General features: G+C 36.9%; 1 protein-coding gene across 1 annotated transcript; it reads left to right on the forward strand.

Annotated features, from left to right (window-relative positions):
* Positions 1-20,425: 20,425 nt before the first annotated feature.
* Positions 20,426-21,315, forward strand: LOC149150741 (protein TWIN SISTER of FT-like). Its single transcript, XM_089442930.1, has 4 exons — positions 20,426-20,659; positions 20,770-20,804; positions 20,909-20,946; positions 21,053-21,315. Exons 1-4 carry the CDS (start codon positions 20,426-20,428, stop codon positions 21,313-21,315), a joined length of 570 nt encoding a protein of 189 aa, XP_089299056.1.
* The last annotated feature ends 960 nt before the right edge of the window (positions 21,316-22,275 follow it).

Genomic DNA, 22,275 nt, shown 5'->3' on the forward strand with positions numbered 1-22,275 from the left:
TAAATCTAATTCTGATATACTTTGACTATTTTACCATTTAGATTTTAGATGCATGAAACATTGAAACATATTGAAAACACATAGAATGACAAGGATAGAATACTTATTTGCAATTATACTGCATGAGAATCTGATGAAATGTCCTCAACTTTCATTCCTTTTCCAGCAAAAATCCAAGTTTTAGTACAAAAGATTTCTCAGCTTGATAGCATAGGGTTACAGAGATGTTATAGAATCCACCCACAATACTTCAAATGGAGAAGTATTTATACTAATTCTAAACTGAAATATCTTGAAAAAATATCAAGATTGATTTCACAAATACCTTCAATTGTTTTACATTAATAGAGCTTAAATAAAGGACATTCAAAACTAATGAATCTATTTGGCATTAGTTTTATGGATTTATGGTGACAAAGAAGAGAAAGTAGAATTTGATAGCAACTCTTAAGTGATGATGAGGCATCCCAGTCACTAACAACATCCTTCCATTGTGCATTCTACCCTTGAAATTCTGCAAACTTAGGGTCCAATGATATGCTTGTATATCTCAATCCGAGCCAGATATATAAAAAGTGAAGGAGGTTATTGTAGGTAAGAATGTTTCTGAGACAAACCTCTCTCATTTTCCCAAATTCAACTCTAGATGTTCACAATATGCTCTGCACAAAGATGTCAAAAACAAGACTTTGCTCAAACTAAAAAATAGGCTATGAAGACATGCACTTATCTCACTTTCGGTAACACCTGTGTAAAAAGTGAGACAGTTTTTCTATATTCGCCTATTAGGAACAAAAACCTCCTCCAGTTTCTCAAAATACTTCTTGGATTGGCCACAATAGTTTATGCAAAACTATGACTTAAACAAGAAATTTCTGAAGAATGTATGATTTATGCTCTGATTTCATCTTTTAACCTTACATTTATTTTCACTTTTTTTTACTTTTACTTTAGATAAACTTCATTGTTGCTGGTGAGAGTGTTTTCATCTCTATTTAACCATTACTGCATCTAAGTTTACTTTTACTGTTTTACTTTTACCGTTTTGTTTTTTCATCCATCTTCACTTTGACATGAATTTGTATGCTCTGTAACTATTTTCCCTACTATTTATCTTCATGCTAGCTGATTTACTTGACTTGGCCTTCAATCTGATACTCCTTGACCCTGATACACCTTGATTGTTCTTTACTGTTTCCTTTTACCTTCATTGTATATTTTAGGTTTTTTTACTGTCTATTTCAATAGTAAATCATTTAATTCATGTTTCCTCTACTTGTCCTTTAACTTTATCTTTTACTTTCCATCTCTGTTTGAATAGATTTGGTCACAATCTCGAAGTAAATAGGTCTTATGAATAGATTAAGACTGTTTATCCAAGGTTGCAGTCTTTTGATCGCTTGTAAAAAAAAACAAACTGTTAAGAAAACATTGGGTTGACAAGGAGGGTCCTTAAGGGATTTATTGAGCTTTATAGGTCTATGGAGTGAGTCCAAAATGATTTCGGGAAGTAAACCATGATTGAATTGGTTAGCAGAGGCTTCAAGTGGAGTAGAAGGGTTTCATTAGTTTACACAGTAGAATGGGTGAAGGGTGAGAAAACCTAGGTTCTTAGGGTTTGAACTTTAACGAGCAAACTTTTAAAATATGGTGCGAACTGAACAGTAGATGGCTTTTTGCGTAGCAGAGGTGGTAAGCGGGATCCATCGCACTGCTTATGGGAGGTTGGTGGCTTTGGCAGAGGGTCACATGATGCCACAAATTGGATGACACGTAGCATTAACAAAGAGTCAAAACAACTTGCATCAGGTGGTTAACTTTTATCCAAAAGGCCTGTGTGATATGAGCAAGAGTCTTCAGATGGGGGAAGGTAGATCGTGCAGTAGTCGACAATAGAAATGGAGGCGCCCGATGGAATAATCAACATAATTAAAATGATTTTAATTATATCGGGGATGATATGATTGGACAAATAAAGGATTAATATTTTTAATGATATCGAGGGTGAATGTATTGGCGGAGAGGCTATTAATTAATCTAGGTGACTAATTAATCCCTTTTTAACACGTCAGGGGTTTTGGCTCTTAATTAATCGCGGTTCAATTAATTAATCCAACTGAATTAACTTTATTTATGGTTTATTTTTCAAACCATTGGGAAGGGATATTTATTTATTTTGGGATTTTTATTAATAATACAGGAAAGGGTAATTTGTTTCAGGAGTTAAATAAATAATAAGAATTAAAAGTTAATATGACCATGGAAAAAAGAAAATGCGCTAAGCAAAAGTTTCCAAAAATACATTCATCATCCAACATTATGACTTAGGCTAAAATGTGTTTGGGGGGTTTTTGTAAAGAACCTTTATTTTTCCTAAGTAAGAGAGTGATTTTGCCTTGGGAAAAGGATTTGAAGGAAATGAATGAATTATGAAGGGGGTGACTTTTGATGAAGGAGTTTTAACACTTAGGCCTTATAAGTTATTGGGTTGAGGGTCCGGTCCCTCCAAAAGTCAGAGAAATGCTCTGACCTCCTCTAACTTTTAGGTTGTTGGTGCCTTTACTACTTATGGGAAATTAGAAAAATTTAGGGAAAAAATGAGTGAGGAAGTTAATTATTTTGACTTTTGTCCATGATGTAAATGTATCCATTGCCATCCATATATTTAAGTGTTTTTGATGATGAAAGTATATGATTTGATATCTCGATAATCATTCATCATGCATAATTCCGCAACCAATCATCTACTTACCCTACCTACTTATCCTACCATTTTTTCTTCTTTTATTAGGGTGCACTTAAACTGGCCAACCCTTATCAAATTTTTTTTTTCTCTTTTACAATGGTATTCTAACTAAGTATAAGCTTATTACATCCAAGCGCTTAGATTAAACTGTTGAGCTCCTTTATTCGCTCTACCTATCTACTTATCTGCCAAGATTAAACAATTTGGTCAGATTTTATTCTCTATCTCTAAGCATGAAATTGAAAACATGGAATAACCAAGATTAACTATTTGGTTACCATGGATTGCGGCATAAGTAACAAGTTGCGCACAATTATTTATACAAAAAGTGAAATAGTAGTGGTATTTGGGCTTGCACACTTTCATGGTCTTTTATTTTTCTTGGGGTTTATTTTTCATCTTTTTTGACATTTTTCCTTCTTTTTTCCCTTTGATTTTTCTTTTAAGGCATACCCTCTTTACATTTTTAATTCTTTTTTATTTTTTTACAAATATAAAAAACATTTGCAGAAAGCAAAGGTATGTACATATTTCAGAGCTAAACCAACTCAATCATTATATATGACACCTATTTGTATAGGAACATAACAGAAGGGATACCTCTTCAACCTCTGTATGGGATTCGTCCTCTTCCTTTACTTTGACCAAATGAAAATTGTGTCTTGAGGGCATGCTCCAATGAGGATTTTTCTCTATTCAATCTATCTTCATTAGAAATAAGTGATCCATGAAGCTTAACCACTGAAAATTGTGAGAGATCCTTTGTCTCTTATTTGGCGACAATAATGGCATCAAATCTTGCTGGCAGGCTTCTCAAAACTTTCTCGACTATTCTACTTTCCTCAAGTGTATCACCATGAGACCTGATTTGAGTAACTAGTCCAATTGCATGCATACAAAATGAGTCTACATTCTTAGACTCTTTCTCATCCAGGTGGATGTTGGTGGCCACCCACCTGTCCCACTTGGACCCCCACAACTATCTCTTTGAGCTTTTTAGATTCCTTAATTGTAGCACAATTTACTATTTTTGGTAGTTTTTCGGGTCCTGAACTTTCAGAGCAGTTTGAGGCCCTGAACGATGTGTTTTGGGAAAATGAGGGCCAACATGAGACATATACCAATGTTGGTCATTCGAAAATTGTAGTCCTTTGATAGATATTTTTAACGAGGTATTGTGTGCATCAAACTGAGATTGTATGCAAAAGTTATGACCCGAGGAAGTTGATGTACCAATTTACCCAAATGGAGCCAATAGTTTGGCGCTTCATCTCTTAGGATTAGGTTTTTGGATCTTTAGGGCTTTCAATTGTTTCTCAATAATAAATTGGCCTTTAAGCTTCATTTAACAGAGTTCAGAGGCATGTAGCTTCCACATCTCGTCCCACAGGTAAGCTACCATCGTCCTAGCTATTTTATTTCCATTTATGCTTGTAACCATATTTTCAGTATCTGATATTAATAAACTGAAGTATTATTTCTACTGCCTCTTTGTATTTATGGTTATATATGTCATTTGTTGCGTTCCTGTTTAAATATGGATTAGTGGTATTAGAGTGGTCTGCTCCTTCTCTGTTTTTCTTTGCATGTCCCCAACGAGGACGGAATATAAGGATTTAAGGCTTGAATTAGTCGACCCTACGCAAGACCGGCCTTGCAAATCCCAATAACCTCCTCTAGAAGAAGAAAGAAAGATGAGGCGATAGGAGATCCAATCAGAATGCCCTTGAGTGGCAAAGGAATGTTATGATGGACAACTTTTCCTAGATCCTTCAATGGCTACCCAGGGGCGGTGCATCCACATCCACCAACCACTCTGGAGGCTCCACTCCTTTTAACGTACACATAAACTTTGGCATTCCCATATTTGAGGGCTAAATAGATGTAGACGTCAAAGATAAATGGTTAAATCTTCTGGAAGGACATTTTTCTATTCATGAATTTTCCAGTTGAGAAAATATTACTTTTTTCTTCTCAAAGCCACCCCCCACGTCAAGGACTGCTAGGAAACCTATTGTGAGTCAAAGGATGAAAGTACGACCTCACTATTTTAAGCCGCACACACTTAGAATTCATTCCAAGATGCCATCAAGGAGCAGTATTACTCTGTCGGTAGCTTTGAGGATAAATACATAAAGTGGACAACGCTACGGCAGGGAAGGGACCAAGATGTGCCAAGTTTACCAATTTTTTTCATACCCTTCACATGAAGTTGGTAATCAAGGATGCTGAGAAACATTTGGTGCTCAATTACCATGGCTACCTACATAGGTACATCCAGGACGAGATGGAGTTCCTTGACATCTCCTCACTTGGCACGGTAACAAATACGCTGTCAAGATCGAGAAGAAGTTTAAACAGAAGAAGCAAGACTTTGGTTCTACAAATTTGAAGCAAGGGAAAGGCTTCCCCAAACCACAGAGCCAAGAAAAAAGCCAAGGCTATGTGACCCAAGAGAACCCATCAAAGCTGGAAGAAAATAACAACACCGCGAAGTCAAAGAAGGACACAGGAAAGTGGTGTGAGTTCCATAAGAGCCCCACTCATAACACAAGTGAGTGTCAGACCAGGGAGTCACTGGTGGCTATGTTTAAGGCTTCAGAATTAGATGCATGTTTTGACCCTGAGTCAAAACCTGACAGGAGGAATGACAAAGGGAAGAAGATCATTGATGCAGAGCCCAACACCATTATTACCACTGCCAAGATCGAGAAGAATGAGTCCAAATATTTAGAGGAGCGGGAGCGTATTTTCCACAAACAAATGTGGGTGAAGGGTTCACCGCTGTAGTTCATTGACGATAGTGGTAGCCAAAAGGAACTCATTTCAACAGAGGTCATGAAACAACTGGGTCTACTGACCATACCACTCCCACAATCGTACAACATCAGGTGACTTAACCAAGGACGAGATCTCCAAGTCCATCATCAGTGTCACCTTCCCTAGAGCATCAAGCCCTTCATAGATGAGGTATTGTGTGATGTTCTACCTCTTGATGTTTGTGATGTATTATTAGGCCAACCATATTTGTGGAAGAAACATGATGTGTATGAGTCAAGGCCTCGCGCTGTTATTATTTCTTTAGGTAATTCATTATACAGGATACTAGAGGTAGCCCCACCTACTGCCACCTCTTTGATCTCTGCTAAGAAATGCAGTAAGATCATCTCCCAAACTAGAAAATTAATTTTCTTTCTGGTTCACCCTCAAAGTAAGGGAAAGATCATAGCCGCATCCATGGCCCTCCACATAGTAGAAGCTGGTGGATATGATCATGAAAGAATAAATGAACATCTTCTCCTCACCCAAAGGGGTACTGTTGCACTGCTAGGTAAAGCATTTGTTTTATCTAACTCCTAGAGCACCTCTACCCACCAGGCCAATATATCATCGATCCATTCTAGAAAATCAAAATTACAAATAGAAACATGATCAACATTGGGTTCCACACAAGTTTCAAGTGGGTGACAAAGTCTGGGTGCATCTGTAGAAAGAATGCCTTACAAGAGCCCATCGAAAGCTCAAACCACTCTGATATGGTCCTTACACCATTACCAATGTTGTGGGAAACAATTCTTTAGATCACAACATTCCCCCATTGTTTGGATTATACTAAGTTTTCAATTTGAACTACCCTCGACCATGCTTCCCATCATTACTAGACACATCAGAGATTGCATAACAGTTCACTAGTGACCAAGTTCAACAGAAGTTTTCCCATCTCATGGAGGCACTTAATGCAATGGGAACCACTATTTCCTAAATGTGGAGGAATGATCCAAGTGGATTTTTGTGGCTACCCACCTATCCCACTTGGAGCCCCACAATTGTCTCTTTTAGTTTTTCAGTTTCCTTAATTGTAGCACAATTAACTATTTTTGGCAGTTTTTTGGGTCCTGGCTTCCCGAGCCATTTTGAAGCCCTTACACAATTATAAAGGCTGTGGGAAACAATTCTTTAGAGCATAGCTTCCCACCATTACTAGCGACATCAGAGATTCCAAAACAGCTCACTAGGGACCAACTTCAACATAAGTTTCTCCATCTCATGGAGACACTCAACGCAATGGGGACCATTGCTTCCTAAGGAGGGAGGAATGATCCATGTGGGTGTTGGTGGCCACTTGCCTATCCAACTTGGACCCCCACAATTGTCTCTTTCAATTTTTTCAATTTCCTTATTTGTACCACAATTTACTATTTTTTGCAATTTTTCGGGTCCTAAACTTCCAGAGCCATTTTGAGGCCATAAACAACGTTTTTTGGGAAAATGGGGGCCAACATTGGTTTATATCAAAAAATTTTGTCCTCAGATAAATATTTTTAATGAGGTATTGTGTGCATGAAACTGAGGTCGTATGCCAAAATTATAACCCGAGTAAGTTGATGTACCAATTTACCCAAACGGGGCCCATAGTTTGGCGCTTCATCTCCTAGGGTTAGGTTTTTGGATGTTTAGTGTTTTCCATTCTTTTTCAACAATAAATAGGCCTTCAAGTGTCATTGTAATAGAATTCAGAGGCATGTAGCCAACACATCTCTTCTCAGAGATAAGCTACCATCGCCCTAGCTAATATATTTTCATTTCTTCTTGTAAGCATATTTTTAGTATTTGATATTAATAAACTGAAGTAATGTTTATGTTGTCTCTCTATATTTATGGTTATATCTTTCATTTCTTTCACTCCTATTTAAATCAGGATCACTTTCATACAAATTGTCTCAAAGTTTCTCCTTCGCATATGTAGTTTTGATGTCTTCACTTTTCCCATGCCTTGGTAAGTTGTCTAGAGGGTATCCCATGCTTGCTTGGACTTTATTGCTGCTACAATCCTTGGGAAAATGCTTTCATGAACTACTTGAAAAATATAGAAGAAGATTTTTGACACCAAATCCAAAATAATATTGAGAATAAAATATTGCCTTCATTATTATATCATAGTAGTCATAATTTTTTCCATTAAATTGAGATATTTGAGGATTAGTGAAACTTTTGTTTGATGCTCCCATTTTTATTGTTAAAAAAAACTCTCTCCTGTTAGTAAATATGCTCCAAGAAAGAAACTGCCTTCAAAATAATTTTTAAATCCCAATAAAAACACGTGGTATTAACTTGCTTTGATACCATGTGAAAAATTTAACAATTTTAACTCCCAGTAAAAACACATGTTTGTAATAGAGTTCCCCAAGAACTATTATGCGTGTATGCTTGCACTATCTTTTCACGTACCGTTACCTTGAAGAATATCTAATTGGGGGATTACCCTTGCTCATTGGTCCGCGAGCACATAGTTCATAGTTTTGTCCTACCCCTATTATTTATTTTGAAGGTTAGTATACTTCTAGTCCATGTGGTCGCTTTGAAACCAATGCCCTTTCCTCCTATTGCATTAAAGTCGAGGTCAGTGAAAACAAGGGTTCTTAATAGAATTTAACCCGCTTTGATACCACGTGATATTTAGCGCAGAGGCGTCTCCCTCAAGAATTGAGTTGGGGAGAGATGGGGAGAGAAAATCGGAACTAAACTGGAGGTAACAACTTAAAAAATTAAAGCACATTAGATTAGAGTAAAACATAGTAAAAATTTGGGAGAAACACCATAAAACTTTGGATTATAATTCTACTACATGAAATACATTCATATGGAGACTCTTGCTCCTTCACCAGGTAAAACAAGTGTTATTAGTGCCATTTACATTCCTGAGGAGTTGCAAAGTAACTCTTTGTAAAACCCTGTAACAAATTGTTTTCACGGACCCATCACAGTTTGCTCCACTTTTTTCTCCTCTGAGACTTACACCCTCTACTATGAAAAGGAATTTTACATGCATATATTTCAAAACATAATTTTTGACACATTAACAGATGATAGAAAAATACATTAAGACATAAGATGGGCCATTGGTTTTTCTATGTTGCGGAGTACATATTTCATAAATCCATATTTCATAAATGTTTGACCATACTATGTATTAAATTCTCATTTGAATTTAATCATATGATATGTTACGGAATGGAGAATTTGTACTCATTCTAACCTCATTTAAGCTATGTCTTTCAATTTCCAAACAAAATATGCAACATACAAACAAAATCTACTTGCCAAGTGTGGTTTTGGGAATTGGTACTCATGCTCAGAACCTCATTTAAGCTATGTCCTTCAACCTCCCAACAAAAATCCACAACCTACAAACAAAATCCACTGGGCAAGTATGGTCAATTTACTGTGGTGGTTAGGATTATATTTCCCAAAATAAGGAAAACGTAGTCATTAGATATTTTAGGGAAAATATTAAAATAATCCTTCCACACTATTAGGGTTAGGGGTTTTTGTATTGAGGGTTGAATGAGAATCTAGGGTTGTGTCTTTGGGTCTCGAGTGTGTTGCAAGGGCTTCCTTGAGTGTGTGAGAGGAGCTTGAGAGGCAGGGAAACCTACCTGCCATGGCAGTAGGGAGGTCTCCCCATTTTGTAATTGGTGTTTATGCTAACTGAGGAATTGAAATTCGAGTATTCTGTGGATTATTTTCAGCACTGTTATGTGTTTATTTTCGGTTTTCTAGGTTTATTAGCATCACTTGTGGTTGGTTTTAGTAGCTGAATGTAATATTTCCATGTTTAATTTCTATAAGTGTATGTGGAATTTTATTTTCAATTTTGATTTAGATGCAACAACAAGGGGTTTTCGATGGCAACAATTAATTTGCATATCTATAATGGTTGTTAGTGTGGAATTTCTTATAGTTTGAAAATCTTATTTTTATTTTTGTTTTCCCTCCTAGCCAGAGGTGCCAAGAAAATTTCTTCGGTTGGGATGTACCTGGTCTCCCTCTTCAGGTGAGTGGCAACAGCCATGGAGAGAAATCTAGGTGAATGAACTTGTGGTCAGAGAAAGGCTACTTGTGACCGACGTGTAGGTTTAGGAAAAATGAAAAATCATTGATCTGCATAACTCGGAAAAATATAGGTTTTGTTAATTTAGAGACTCCTCATAATCTATTGAATTGTTTTTGATTTAGTAGAGGCTTATGTGTTTCCAGTGGTCTCTTTTCCTCTTGGGGTTTTGGGGTTCCTATAATGTTTTCTCTGTGGCAAGAAATATTGTTGAAACCCATATGGTGGTTGTAGAATCTTTTCATTCAAGACATGAAAGCGACTGTGTTCTAGCGTTGGGGTAAGGGTGGAGTATTTTTTAGCCATGGGTGGTGCTTTCTTTGGCAATTATTTGTTGAAAGTACCCAACAACATGCCCATCATCATGCTAATGATGATGACACCGTCAAGACATTCACAATCAAATTAATAGGTCATACATTGTTGTTCTCACTTATTATAGAGAGGTATTGTTGTGTTGTGTTATAATGATGCACCGCATTCCTGGTAGGAGGGCATATAGTAGTACCAAATTTACTGCTTCTATGTGGAAATGAATTGTGTCGGGGGATGTTAGTCTTAAAATGTAACTAAACCCAGAAATAGTTAAAATTTTGTTACATGACAGTTTATTTTGTGTTCATACTGTTATCCATTTTTTTTTTGGGCTCATGCAAAACCTGTAGCAGAGAAATAAAATCTTGGCAGAGTAGATGGGCGATCTTTGCTAAGACTCCCACTAGGTGTTGCTAACTGGTCGTGATGAAACTAGTTGGCACAATCCAATTTTCCAAACACCCGGAACAACAGAAGGTTTAGGAAGAAGAGGCAGTTTCATAGACAAAGACTCCAACCCAGTAGCAGAGTCAAACAAACGTAGCAATAATAGTGGATACAGTATTCGAGCAGGTGCAGTGGATAGGATTACCGGAATAATGGAGGATATCAAGGAGATAATTGCAAATTGTAGTAAACAAGCGCGATAAGAAGAAGGAGAAAGGAAAAAGGGTCTTACGACGAGGAGGAAGGGATGCCAGAAAAGGAAGGAGTGCACAAAAGGGATGTGCAAAATAGAGTAGTGGATGAGGGAACAACTTGCAGTTCAACGTTTAGAAGAGGATTTGGATCGCGCAGAAGCAGGACAAGTAATCATGGATTTCTAGTTGCACCTGGATCGAGGACGAGCCAAGATTTTGTACCAGGTCCTGTTGGAGCTTAGGTTTAACATAGGTTAATTTTATGTGAATCAAAATGGCATGTAATGTAGACGAAATGACTTCAAACTTTTCATGGAGTGAAATGGTGGTTAGTAGATATTTTTGGGAAAATATTAAGATAATCCTCCCACACTGTTAGGGTTAGGGACTTTTGCATTGAGGGTTGTCTCTTGGGTTCTTGAGTGAGTTGCAAGGGATTCTTTGATTGTGTGAGGGGAGGTTGAGAGGTGGGGCGTCCTCCCTTCCATGGCAGCAGGGAGATCTGTACATTTTGTAACTGGTGTTTATGTTAAGACAGGAATTTGAATTACATTATTTTTTGGAGCAGTGTTATATGTCTATTTTTCAGTTTTCTGAGTTTATTAGCAGCACTTGTGGTTGGTTTCAACAGTTGGGTGTAATGTGAGCATGTTTAATTTGTAAGTGTGTGAAATTTTATTTTTCGTTACAATTGAGATGCAACAACAAGGGGTTTTTAATGGAAATAATTTGTTTGCATCTATAATGGTTGTTAGCGTGCAATATATCTCAATTGTTGTAGTTTTGTTTTCTTTTTGGTTGGCCCTCCTGGCCAAAGAATCCAACACTCGACAATTCAAAATTTACAACACCGCTAAATGGGATTACTAATTATAGAAAAAATGAGATCAACCATGGCTACTCATGACTGTGCTTCAATGAATGGACGATGCAGAAAATGGTCACAATGGTGGCTTATTTTCCATGTCTAAGAGTTGAAGGAAGATACCATAACTAGAGAATTACATATTTTTATCAAATTAATATTTTTTTAAATTTTCCATTACAATGTGCACATGGTATTGATAACACTTAGATTTTTAATCCCATATCCATTATAGGAAACATTTCCATATTTGTTAAAAAATCTTATGGATTCCAAATATAGCATATCCATTATGTTTTAGCTAAATTTTTTGTGGACTCAGGGAGATTGAGATTGGAATTGCATATGAAAAAAAAATATTCCAAAGAGTATCTAGACTCAACCCAAACCTAAATAAACCCATCACAATATCTTGTTGCTACAAAATTCGACATTAATGTTAGCATCAACTTAAACTCTAATTAAAAATAAACTAAAACATTAATACTAGCATAAACATAAACTCTAATTAAAAATAAACTAAATCAAGGGAAAAATAAAAGTAAAATCTGATCACATACTTACAACTTGATAAGCCCAAGTACTATAGGGTTTTAATGCATATTGTGTAAGCACTTCTATGATCCAAATATAGAAGGAATGAACCACCACTTATACAAATATTGCAAGCTTTTCCTGTGGTTTTGAGAAGTGCTTCTTTGTGTACTACTCATGCTAACAACTAGGGCACAGGGACTACACACTTCACCAATAAGTTCTTCAATGGTAAACGACACTGCATAGTTTTGAGAGGAAATTGTGAATGTGTTACAACTAGAAAAATAATAACCGCATAGCTTGGAGAGGAAATATAACCCTAGAAAACATTTCTAATTAAGCCACGTAAAAAGTAATCAAAATGTGTTTGTAATGTGGATACTAAAAAGTGCATGATAAATAGCTAGGCATTGTACTTTCAGATAGATAAATAAAACTTGTGGTTACAACGATACATTACTGTTGGAGAGGTAAATCCCCTCTACGGATAGAGGCGATCCCTACTAGCCCAGAATGGGTCTAGCAACAATCGATCAATGCTACTGTGCAAGTTCCTAATTGCAAATAAACAAGAGGCAAAAGACACCTACTTGGATTCCAACGCTATTGTTTGATGAAGAGATGTCGCTCTCGCTCCTTCGCCTTGGCCGGTCACGATCTTCCGCGATCTCCGCGAATAGATACCTGCACGCACGAAGAGACAGACAAACACAAGCGTGAAATCTAGTAAAAGCAATTATACATCAGTCAGAAAGGATGTAATTCACATTAACCATTGCAAGACAAATGAGAATGGAACCATAACAGTAGTCATCTATTATTAAATCAATAACAGAGAAAGGTACAACCAATGTTCTGACGCTGAGTCCTTCTCTTGAGGGTCCAGCCAGCAAGTCTCTCAAGCATTCACCCTTGGAGGTAGATTCTCCCAACACAAAAAGCTCTCTCTCACACAAGCAATACTCACAACCTTCCTTAAGCTTCTTCTAGAAAAACCACACTTGTCACACCAACTACCTACTAGCAGCAGCAATCCAAGCACTATGAATTCCACACTATCCAAACTAGCTGCTCATGGTAATGGTGGAGGTTTAAGTAGAGAAGGAGTCTCCATGAATGGTGGGAGGACAAGCTTATCTTCAAGGAAGGTTGTTCCAAATGACAAATAGACATGCCATAGAAGGGAGGGCGATACTCACAAGGCTAACAACCAGACCTGGAACCATCTGGAAGGTTGGCTGTTGGAACAAATTCGCCCAAACTGGATCAGCGCGGGTGCAACACTGAACTGACGCGCTGACAGCGCATCACAATAACAGTGGAAGCTATGTCAGCGTGGCTTGGTACTTTCATAGGATGCGCTAGTGCACAAAATTCGACCAGCGTGGGAAACCTGTGTGCTTCCGCACTGGCAGCGCACTAGTAACACTATAAGCCGCCCGTCAGCACGGTTATTTTAATAACAGACGCGCTGATGCAGTAAACTTTGGAAAAGTGGGTCATTTGGCCAGTTTAGTGAGCATGGTGCATTTGGTTCCATGAGACATTAGGGAGACTGACAGGGAGACAGTGACAAATTACTGCGTAACAATTACTTTTTAAAATTTCACTAACTTATTTGTTATACTACCTACTCATATATAATGACCACAATTAAACTTTGGTGTAGGTGTTAAAAGGTGTGCATCTTCCAAATTTCATTTAGCCCAAAAATAAAACATACGTCACTAACATGTATTTGTATTTCAATCAAAATGTTCAACAAAATCATATAATTATATTTATTGATATAATTCTATATCATTCAAAAATCTTGGCTTAAATCCTCAACTAATGTGCCTTTGGAAAGAAATAAATCAAGTAAGATCTCTAAAATGAATTATCAATTCGATCTTGGCATACTATTAATCACTCATGTGTACTAGGATATACCGACACAAAATTAACAAAAGATGAAACATTGAAAGAAACAAGATTAATCATAATTGCATATAACTAAATTACATTTTCGTCATAAACAAGGTAACTCAACATGTGCATTATGCCCTTTCAAGTAGAAGGCTCTTAGAAATATTCTTATGTTTTGACTATTATTTAGCAACTACAATTTTCCCTCTCGCACAAGTATCAGCAGTCCAGGCTTCTATACGAAGAATGTTTTTTTTCTCATGCTTTTGGAAAAGAATTAATGCCTCTTCTTCCTTGATGAAAGGAGAAATTGCGCTAAGGAAATATCACTTTCATTTCCAAAATATCGATTGTGGACCTGTGGGTTATGGACCCACATTTCTATCAGAAGTGTTAATTGGTGCTTTTTCCTTAAAAACTGTGACAACAACAGTCAACCCAAATACACAGAAATACATGGAAACCCAACCATGAATGCCTAAGGCCGGATCTCAATAGAATAAACCTGCATCCATAAACTCCTTGGGTCCGCTCTTTCCCAAGCCTTTCCATCGTTCTTCAATCTCCATTGTTGATCAGCTTCATGATCCAATGGTCGATGCTTCATCACATTGTCAGTTCATTGCACATCGCAATTTCTGCAATCCGCTAGCACTTGATTCCTGCGAAATTCGACAGTTAACCTTCGTTGTTAAATCAATCCTTTGATCTGACGATCCATAGTCCATCACAACATCACAAATCATAATCGCAAGTTCCTCAGGGCAAGGTTCATTTACTTATGACCGATGCGATGCAAGATTGATCTAATGTTGAGTAGTCTTCAGTGATCCAACGGTCACTGTGACATTGCTCAGAGATCTGCGCGATTATTATCCACCCTCAAAGAGCCGATGAGGTTTATAAGTCCTCAATTTATAAAAGTTCGGGTTCAGTTTCTGGATTAACTTCTGCACCTATTCCAACCTAATATCCGTTTGATCGTCCAACCAACAAATGGTCCGATCATCCCTGGATATCAACTAGATTATATTCCAGTTCAAGCGTCCATCGGGTCCATCTTTTGAAAAACCATTTACAACCCTTAGGTCACCGACGAATCGCTTTCCTATTGTAAAACTGCTTTTAATGACCCGACAGATCTTCTTCTACACTTCTTCACATATGATGGAATCTGCATCAACACTTAATTAACTCTGTCATTTCTACTCGACACTTCACACAACAATTGACTTCCTTAACATTGAATCGCCATCGATCCTCACAGTGATCGATGGTAGATAAATAAACCTGTAACAAAGAAATTAACTTAACAAATTATATATACACAACATAACTTGAAAATGCATCAATACATAGATACATGGAATTCACACACACACGCAGATTAATATTATACAGAACTTGATTACATGCTAAGGCATTTCAGCCTTAGTCACACTTTCCCCCTCTCGACTACATTGAATCCACACCTTGTTTACACAAATCTCTATTTGTTGTTCTCTCTCTTCACCTCCTTACATAGACTCTCTTATATAAGAAGTTACATAAGGGAGGGATCATTTACGATCCATGAATTTCTCCCACAATCTTTAAAAAAACCCCTAAATCTCTCTATACACATACATGGTAGATTAAATTACATTAAATAAGTCTTCTAGAGACTTTATCCATTCCATCATTTTAGCCCTATTTTAAAATATTTTGCCTCCTGGTTTGCACATTTGTCCACGTCTCCTCCTTCTCAGCTTTGGATTCCTCTTTTAATGAAGAGTGCTCGGATGCTCCTGCATCAGACTCATGAGGCACAAAAATTTTTGACCTCCTGGTCATATGCTTCTCCTCAATCCCATAAAAATTCTACCCACTTCCTCTGTGGAACTACCTTCATGATCTTTTGTGAGCTGCAACCAAACCTCTGTAGTAATAGTCTTGTCTACTACATGATACCTCACCAAGCTTTCTCCTCTGAGCTTATTCTTTCGGCATCCTTCTGGTTCTCTCCTCTGGAACCAATTGACTACTCCTTGCTCTAGGTTGTTACAAGTCTTCTCACCTTCTGTTGTTTCTATTTGTACGACAGTAAGACCATAAACTCGCCAAGCTTTAACACAACTGTACCTCCTTCTCTTTCTCCTTGCACTCCTTATTCTACACAAAATCTCCCTTAGGTAGGAAAACCTTTCCCTGCTCTGATACCACTCGATGAAAGGAGAAATTGCGCTAAGGCAATATCCCTATCATTTCCCAAATATCAATCGTGGACCTGTGGGTTATGGGACCATGTTTCTATCGGAAGCATTAATTGGTGCTTTTGCCTTAAAAACCGAGACAACAACAGTCAGCACAAATACAAAGAAATACATGGAAACCCGACTATGAATGCCTAAGGCCGGATCTCAGTAGAATAAACCTACATCCATAAACTCCTCAGGTTTGCTCTTTCTCAAGCCTTTCCATTGTTCTTCAATCTCCGTTGTTGATCAGCTTCACGATCCAATAATCGACGCTTCATCGTATTCTCGGCTCATCGCACATCGCAGTTTTCACAATCTGCCAGCACTTGATTCCTGCTAAATGTGAGAGTTAACCTCTGTCGTTCGATCAATCCCTTGATCTAACAGTCCATATTCCATCACAACATCGTAAATCGCAATTGCAAGTTCCTCAGGGCAAGGTTCATTTACTTATGACTAATGCAACGTGAGATTGATCTAACAGTCAATAGTATTCAGTGATCCAATGGTCACTGTGACATCACTTAGAGATTTGCGCGATGATTATCTGCCCTCACGGAGCGGATGAGGTTTATAACTCTCAATTTGTAAAAGTTCAGGTCTGGTTTCTAGATTAACTTCCATGCCTATTCGAACCCAATATCCATCCAATCGTCCAACCAACGAATGGTCCGATCATCCCTAGATCTCAACTGCATTATATTCCAGTTCAAGCATCCATCAAGTCCATCTTTTGAAAAACCATTTACAGCCCTTAGGTCACCCAATGAACTGCTTTCATGTTGCAAAACTGCTTTCAATGATCTGACAACTCTTCTTCTGCACTTCTTCACATACGATGGAATCTGCATCAGCACTTAATTAACTCTCCCATTTCTACTCGACACTTCACACGACAATTGACGTCCTTAACTTTGAATGACCATCGATCCTCACTGTGATCAATGGTCGATCAATAAACCTGTAACACTAAAATTAACTCAACAATGTATATATACACAACATAGCTTGAAAAGACATAAATACATAGATACACGGAATTCACACACACACGCAGATTTATATTATATAGAACTTGATTACATTCTAAGGAATTTCAGCCTGAGTCAAACTTTTCCCCTCTCGACTACATTGAATCCACACCTTTTTTACACAAATCTTTATCTGTTTCTCTCTCTCTTCACCTCCTTACACATACTCTCTTATATAATAAGTTACAAAAGGGAGGGATCGTTTACGATCCATGAATTTCTCCCACATTCACACGCTAAATCTCTCTATACGCATACATGGCAGATTAAATTACATTAAATAAGCCTTCTAGAGAATTTATCCATTCCATCATTTTAGCCCTGTTTTAATAGAATTTGCCTCCTGGTTTGAACGTTTGTCTACGTCTCCTCCTTCTCAGCTTTGGATTCCTCTTTTAATGAAGAGTGTTAAGATACTCCTGCATCATTCTTGAATCGACTGTAGACCCTATATAATGGAGCAGGTGGTAGTGATTAAATCATCTTATCCAAAAGAGATAATTCATTGAGATCCTTATAAAAATAATTTACTAGTAATTGCCCAGAAACTGCTACTTCACTACTAGTTAAAGTGCAACCCTAATCTCCCTAAGTATTTTTGACCCCATCTTCCCCTTGTTCATCTGGTATAAGCCAACTTGAGTCAGTCCAAAATGATAGCATCCAAACCTTCAAATATATCCACATTTTTCTTTGAAGTATGTGATAATTGTAGCTTCTTTGCAAATTGAATTTATCCATTCATCTTTAGTTCAACTCTAAGCCCATGCATATTGAAGTTCCATAAGTGGGTGTCACAAATTTAGGCTAATGTATTAATGAAAGCTCATTTTGTTGTTTATTAGCCATTCTAAACCTATAAACAATGTTGCTTACTATTAATGTACTATATTAAATCCTTACCATCTTGTCCAATAGGCACAGCAGCGAATCACTTTCACTTTCCATATTTTATTAGAGCTTTGTTCCTTATAGATCCAATGCCCCAAACCTCTTTGATGGGAGAGCTCATATGCACATCAGGCTCCCACTACCATGGGGACTTAAAATGGAGTTTCAATTCCATGATCTTCAATGGCTAGGATCTATTTGATCTAAAGGCCCAACAACATATTGACTCCCAACAAATGTCTATGTTAAAACAAATTTGTGCCCATGATCAAATCCAGTGCCCCTATTTAATCACGATGAACAACCCTCACCAATATGTGTGTGTGTTTGTGTGGCAACAAGGCCACAATCTTTGTGAGCCATTGATTTTCATAGACAATTCAACTGTTAAATTGATTTAACAGTTTCAATTTCCCATCAAAATCAATTGCTCATAAATATTGTGGCCTTGTTTCCCCTAGTCATGTCAATAAGGAGGGAGAGGGGGATTTTCATTCTCTATTCCACCAAAGAGTTTCACCTTGTCAAATGAAAAATTGTTTACTTTCTAGGATCCATGCTTCTCGTAAATTACGGGGGCATTCCCCAATGATTCCATGGAGAGGGGGGGTCAACAATGGTGGTTCCCTCCCCTCCCGAGAATTCTACATTCTAACAATAATTCCACCATGAATGTAGATAATTTCATTTTATAGACTCACCTAAATTAGCCAAATTGATCCCCTTATCCATAATACTTTCCCATTTGAATTTCCAAACTCTTCAATCTTAGCACCTCTTTTACCAAATTTATCCCATCATTCCAACAATTGTAAGCTATTAAACATAATTTCATCATTTTTATTCATCATTCTTGTAGATTTTACACTCCTTACGAGTCAAAACAAACATATCATGTAAAACCTATAACTTTCCCTAAAATAATATTTTGGCCCACAACCACATCAACACCTGCTTTGTATTAAAATAAAGTACATAGGATATCAATTTATCAAACCTATAATAACATGAGTTGAATTGAAATCGTTGAGAATTAATGAAACAAACCCAAAGGTAAAATATTCATGTCACTTGTTTCTAAGATTCCAATCATAGTGAAGGTTCTAGCTTTGAAAAGTTCCAAATCCCTTTGTCTCTAGAAATCTGATATAGCTTTCCAACATGGTTTTTAAAACTAGACATCAAACTACCTGCAAGGTGGTTTTGGCACAACTCCTTTGAAGCCTGATATCAAATATGGTGACGTTGAATCAACATAGTCATGGGGACCAACTTACCCACCATGTCATTTTATGTAGTTAATCCCCTCCTTATTTTGCATCCGATATGCATTGTCTATTGTCGTTTTAGAAAGCTAGCCATGTGTCGACCCTTTCATGTAAGATGCATTTTATTGGAACTGAACCACTAATGTGGACACCACGAAACCCCTTCCCTCCCCCCTCAGTTACTTAACAAACCTTATGCTCAACCATCCATCAATATGTGTTGTGAAACCTCTGCCCTCTATCCTTGTTGTCAGAACATTAGCATAAATTACATTGTTCACTTCAAATCAATCATGACAATCAAGACTCCTAGTGCTGGAGCATCTACAATAGTTAATCATGTAATTAACTTTTTCCTATTTTAAAATTATTTTTCAATATTTGATATATACCAAAATTAAATCACCCTCCACCAACAAAATTATGACATATTATACTATATCAATACTTACTTAACCAATAAAAAACTTAAAAATGATTTCTTCAAAAATTTAAAATATGTTTTTAATTTTAGAAAAAATAGAAATAATCAGCATTTTATGAAAACATGGATTAAAGTTACAAAAATTCACAAACTAATACACAACCAAGGGTCTTTCCCTACCAGGCAGTGGTAGTAAAGCGACTACTATTAAAATTAAAATGAAAATATCAATCGTTTAAAATTATCCCATTTAAATTAATCTACTTTGATGTGAATTTCTGCTTTAATTCTTTTTTTAAATAAAAGAAGATTTTCTAATTTCTACTTCAATATTACTTTTTAAATATTTTAATTTATAAATATATGAATGACCTTCATCATATATGAATAAACATAAGAATTTGCTTATTATTATTAGCGGGGAAACAAATCTGCTTCACCTTTTCTATGAAAAGCGCCTCCATCACAAACCGTGACTCACTTCATCACATTATTTTTAAGTGTTTCTTCGTGGGTCCCACATTCCCCGCCTTTTAAATTGAAATCCGGTGTGGAACTCCGGTCCATTCTTTCACTAATTACTCTACATTTCGGACCTTTGGCTCCAGAGATTTCAGACGCGTTGTCCATTTTTTCTTTCGCATCCTCCCGCTTTGTGTTGCGGAAAATAATGGAGGAGATAAGATGGAGGCTGATGGAGTTTGGAGTTATCGGCCCCGAACTTCTCTTTGATTTCAATCCTCGTCTGGGGATCGTTATACTGTACGGCGATACACGAATCAAGATAGGTGATGAAGTAGCCCATGCTCAAGTGCAACACCCTCCTACTAGGTTGGATAACTATTATAATCTTGATGATCTAGAGATACAGCAAATCTTCAGAGACCCGAAATTAATAGCAGTTGTAAGTTTAATTCCTGATTTAATCAATTCGTTGCGTAATAGTTATTTATATACCTGTATTTCCTGAAATTGAAATTCATACCATTAATTATTTCATAAAACCATCATCAGGTTTTGATGGATCCTGACGGCGGGTATCTGCACTGGTATGCTATAATCCGCCTGAACTCGGAACAGATTTCTAATAAAATGTCACGTAGAATCGATTAACTAATTTCAGAACAACGGTGTTAACGGCTACGTTATGCAGGTTACAAGTGGGTTACCTCCGCATCCCCAATGATACAGGTATGATGATTACGTTTCTTTCTTTGGCCATGAAATTTGTCGATAGAATATCAAATGTGCGTCCTATCATGAATATGTAATTTGATTCTATGTGCTGCAATATTAGGATTGCCGCGGATGATCGATGTGGTTCCCTATGAACCTCCTAGACCGTTTACCTCCATGTTAGTTTTCGCATTGTTCAAGATGCATGAATTTCAGCCCTTCCATCCACCAAACTCCCGGGAAGGCTTCAGGATCACAACTTTTGTTCTTGATAATGCACTTGGATTACCGGTGGGTGCTTCTTTTTTCACCATTAGCCATCAAAACGAGGACCCGAATTTCAGTACATTTTCTGGGTGCTGCTCTTTTCAGCGTCATGAATGAAAATCAGAAGAATGACGATAATGAATCGTCAACTTGCACGACTTCTTGGTCATGTAGTTAAAGAAAAGAGAATGCAGAGTACTGATGCAGTAAGAGGAAAATATTTAAGAATGATTAAGTAACGATACCATCTTCTCGTATTTTAGAGTGGCAGTGGTACATTTATATCTATTACCTTGGAGCACATATATGGAGAAGAACCAGGTTGCAGACTTGCTGTTAAAGTATGGGGTTGCTGATTATTTTGGTACTGTACATTACATTTATCTGGAGGGGCTCCAGTTCTTGAATTTTCTTATTATATCGATGTTAAGTCTATATGGTTATGTTCTTTCTTTTCGGTACAGTCAATTATGGTAGAACCCACTATCTCAATCATGGCAGTTATTGATGTAAATAGCATCTTATTAATATGATGAGATATATATAAGTGTATTTCTGGGTCGATTGCGGATTATTTTGTTACCATACATTACACTTATCTGGAGAGGTTCTTGTTTTTGAACTTTATTATTATATTTATCCTAAGTCTACAGGGTTATGCTCTTTCCCTTTGGCACAATTAATTAGGTAGAACCCACTATGTCAATCACAGTACTTCTGAATTATTTTGTTACCATACATTACACATTACACTTATTACACTTATCTGGAGAGGCTCTTGTTTTTGAATTATGTTATTATATCTATGCTAAGTCTACATGGTTATGCTCTTTCCCTTTCGCACAATCAATTAGGTAGAACCCACTATCTCAATCATAGTACTTCTTGCTGTAAATATGATCTTTTTGAATATGATAAGATATGTATAGATCTATTTCTTGGTCCATTGCTAATAGAAACGTTTTGAATATGAAAGTTTAAATGTACTCATGATGAATATACATTAGTAAATAATATAAACCAACATTTTTTTCATCCCAACGAAAAAAAGGCCTTAGACGAGGGTTGTTTGGATAT

Source organism: Pinus tabuliformis, chromosome 9 (genome assembly GCF_031772625.1).
Source record: "Pinus tabuliformis cultivar Carrire ecotype Pingquan chromosome 9, CPIR1, whole genome shotgun sequence".
In the NCBI taxonomy this organism is placed as follows: domain Eukaryota; kingdom Viridiplantae; phylum Streptophyta; class Pinopsida; order Pinales; family Pinaceae; genus Pinus; species Pinus tabuliformis.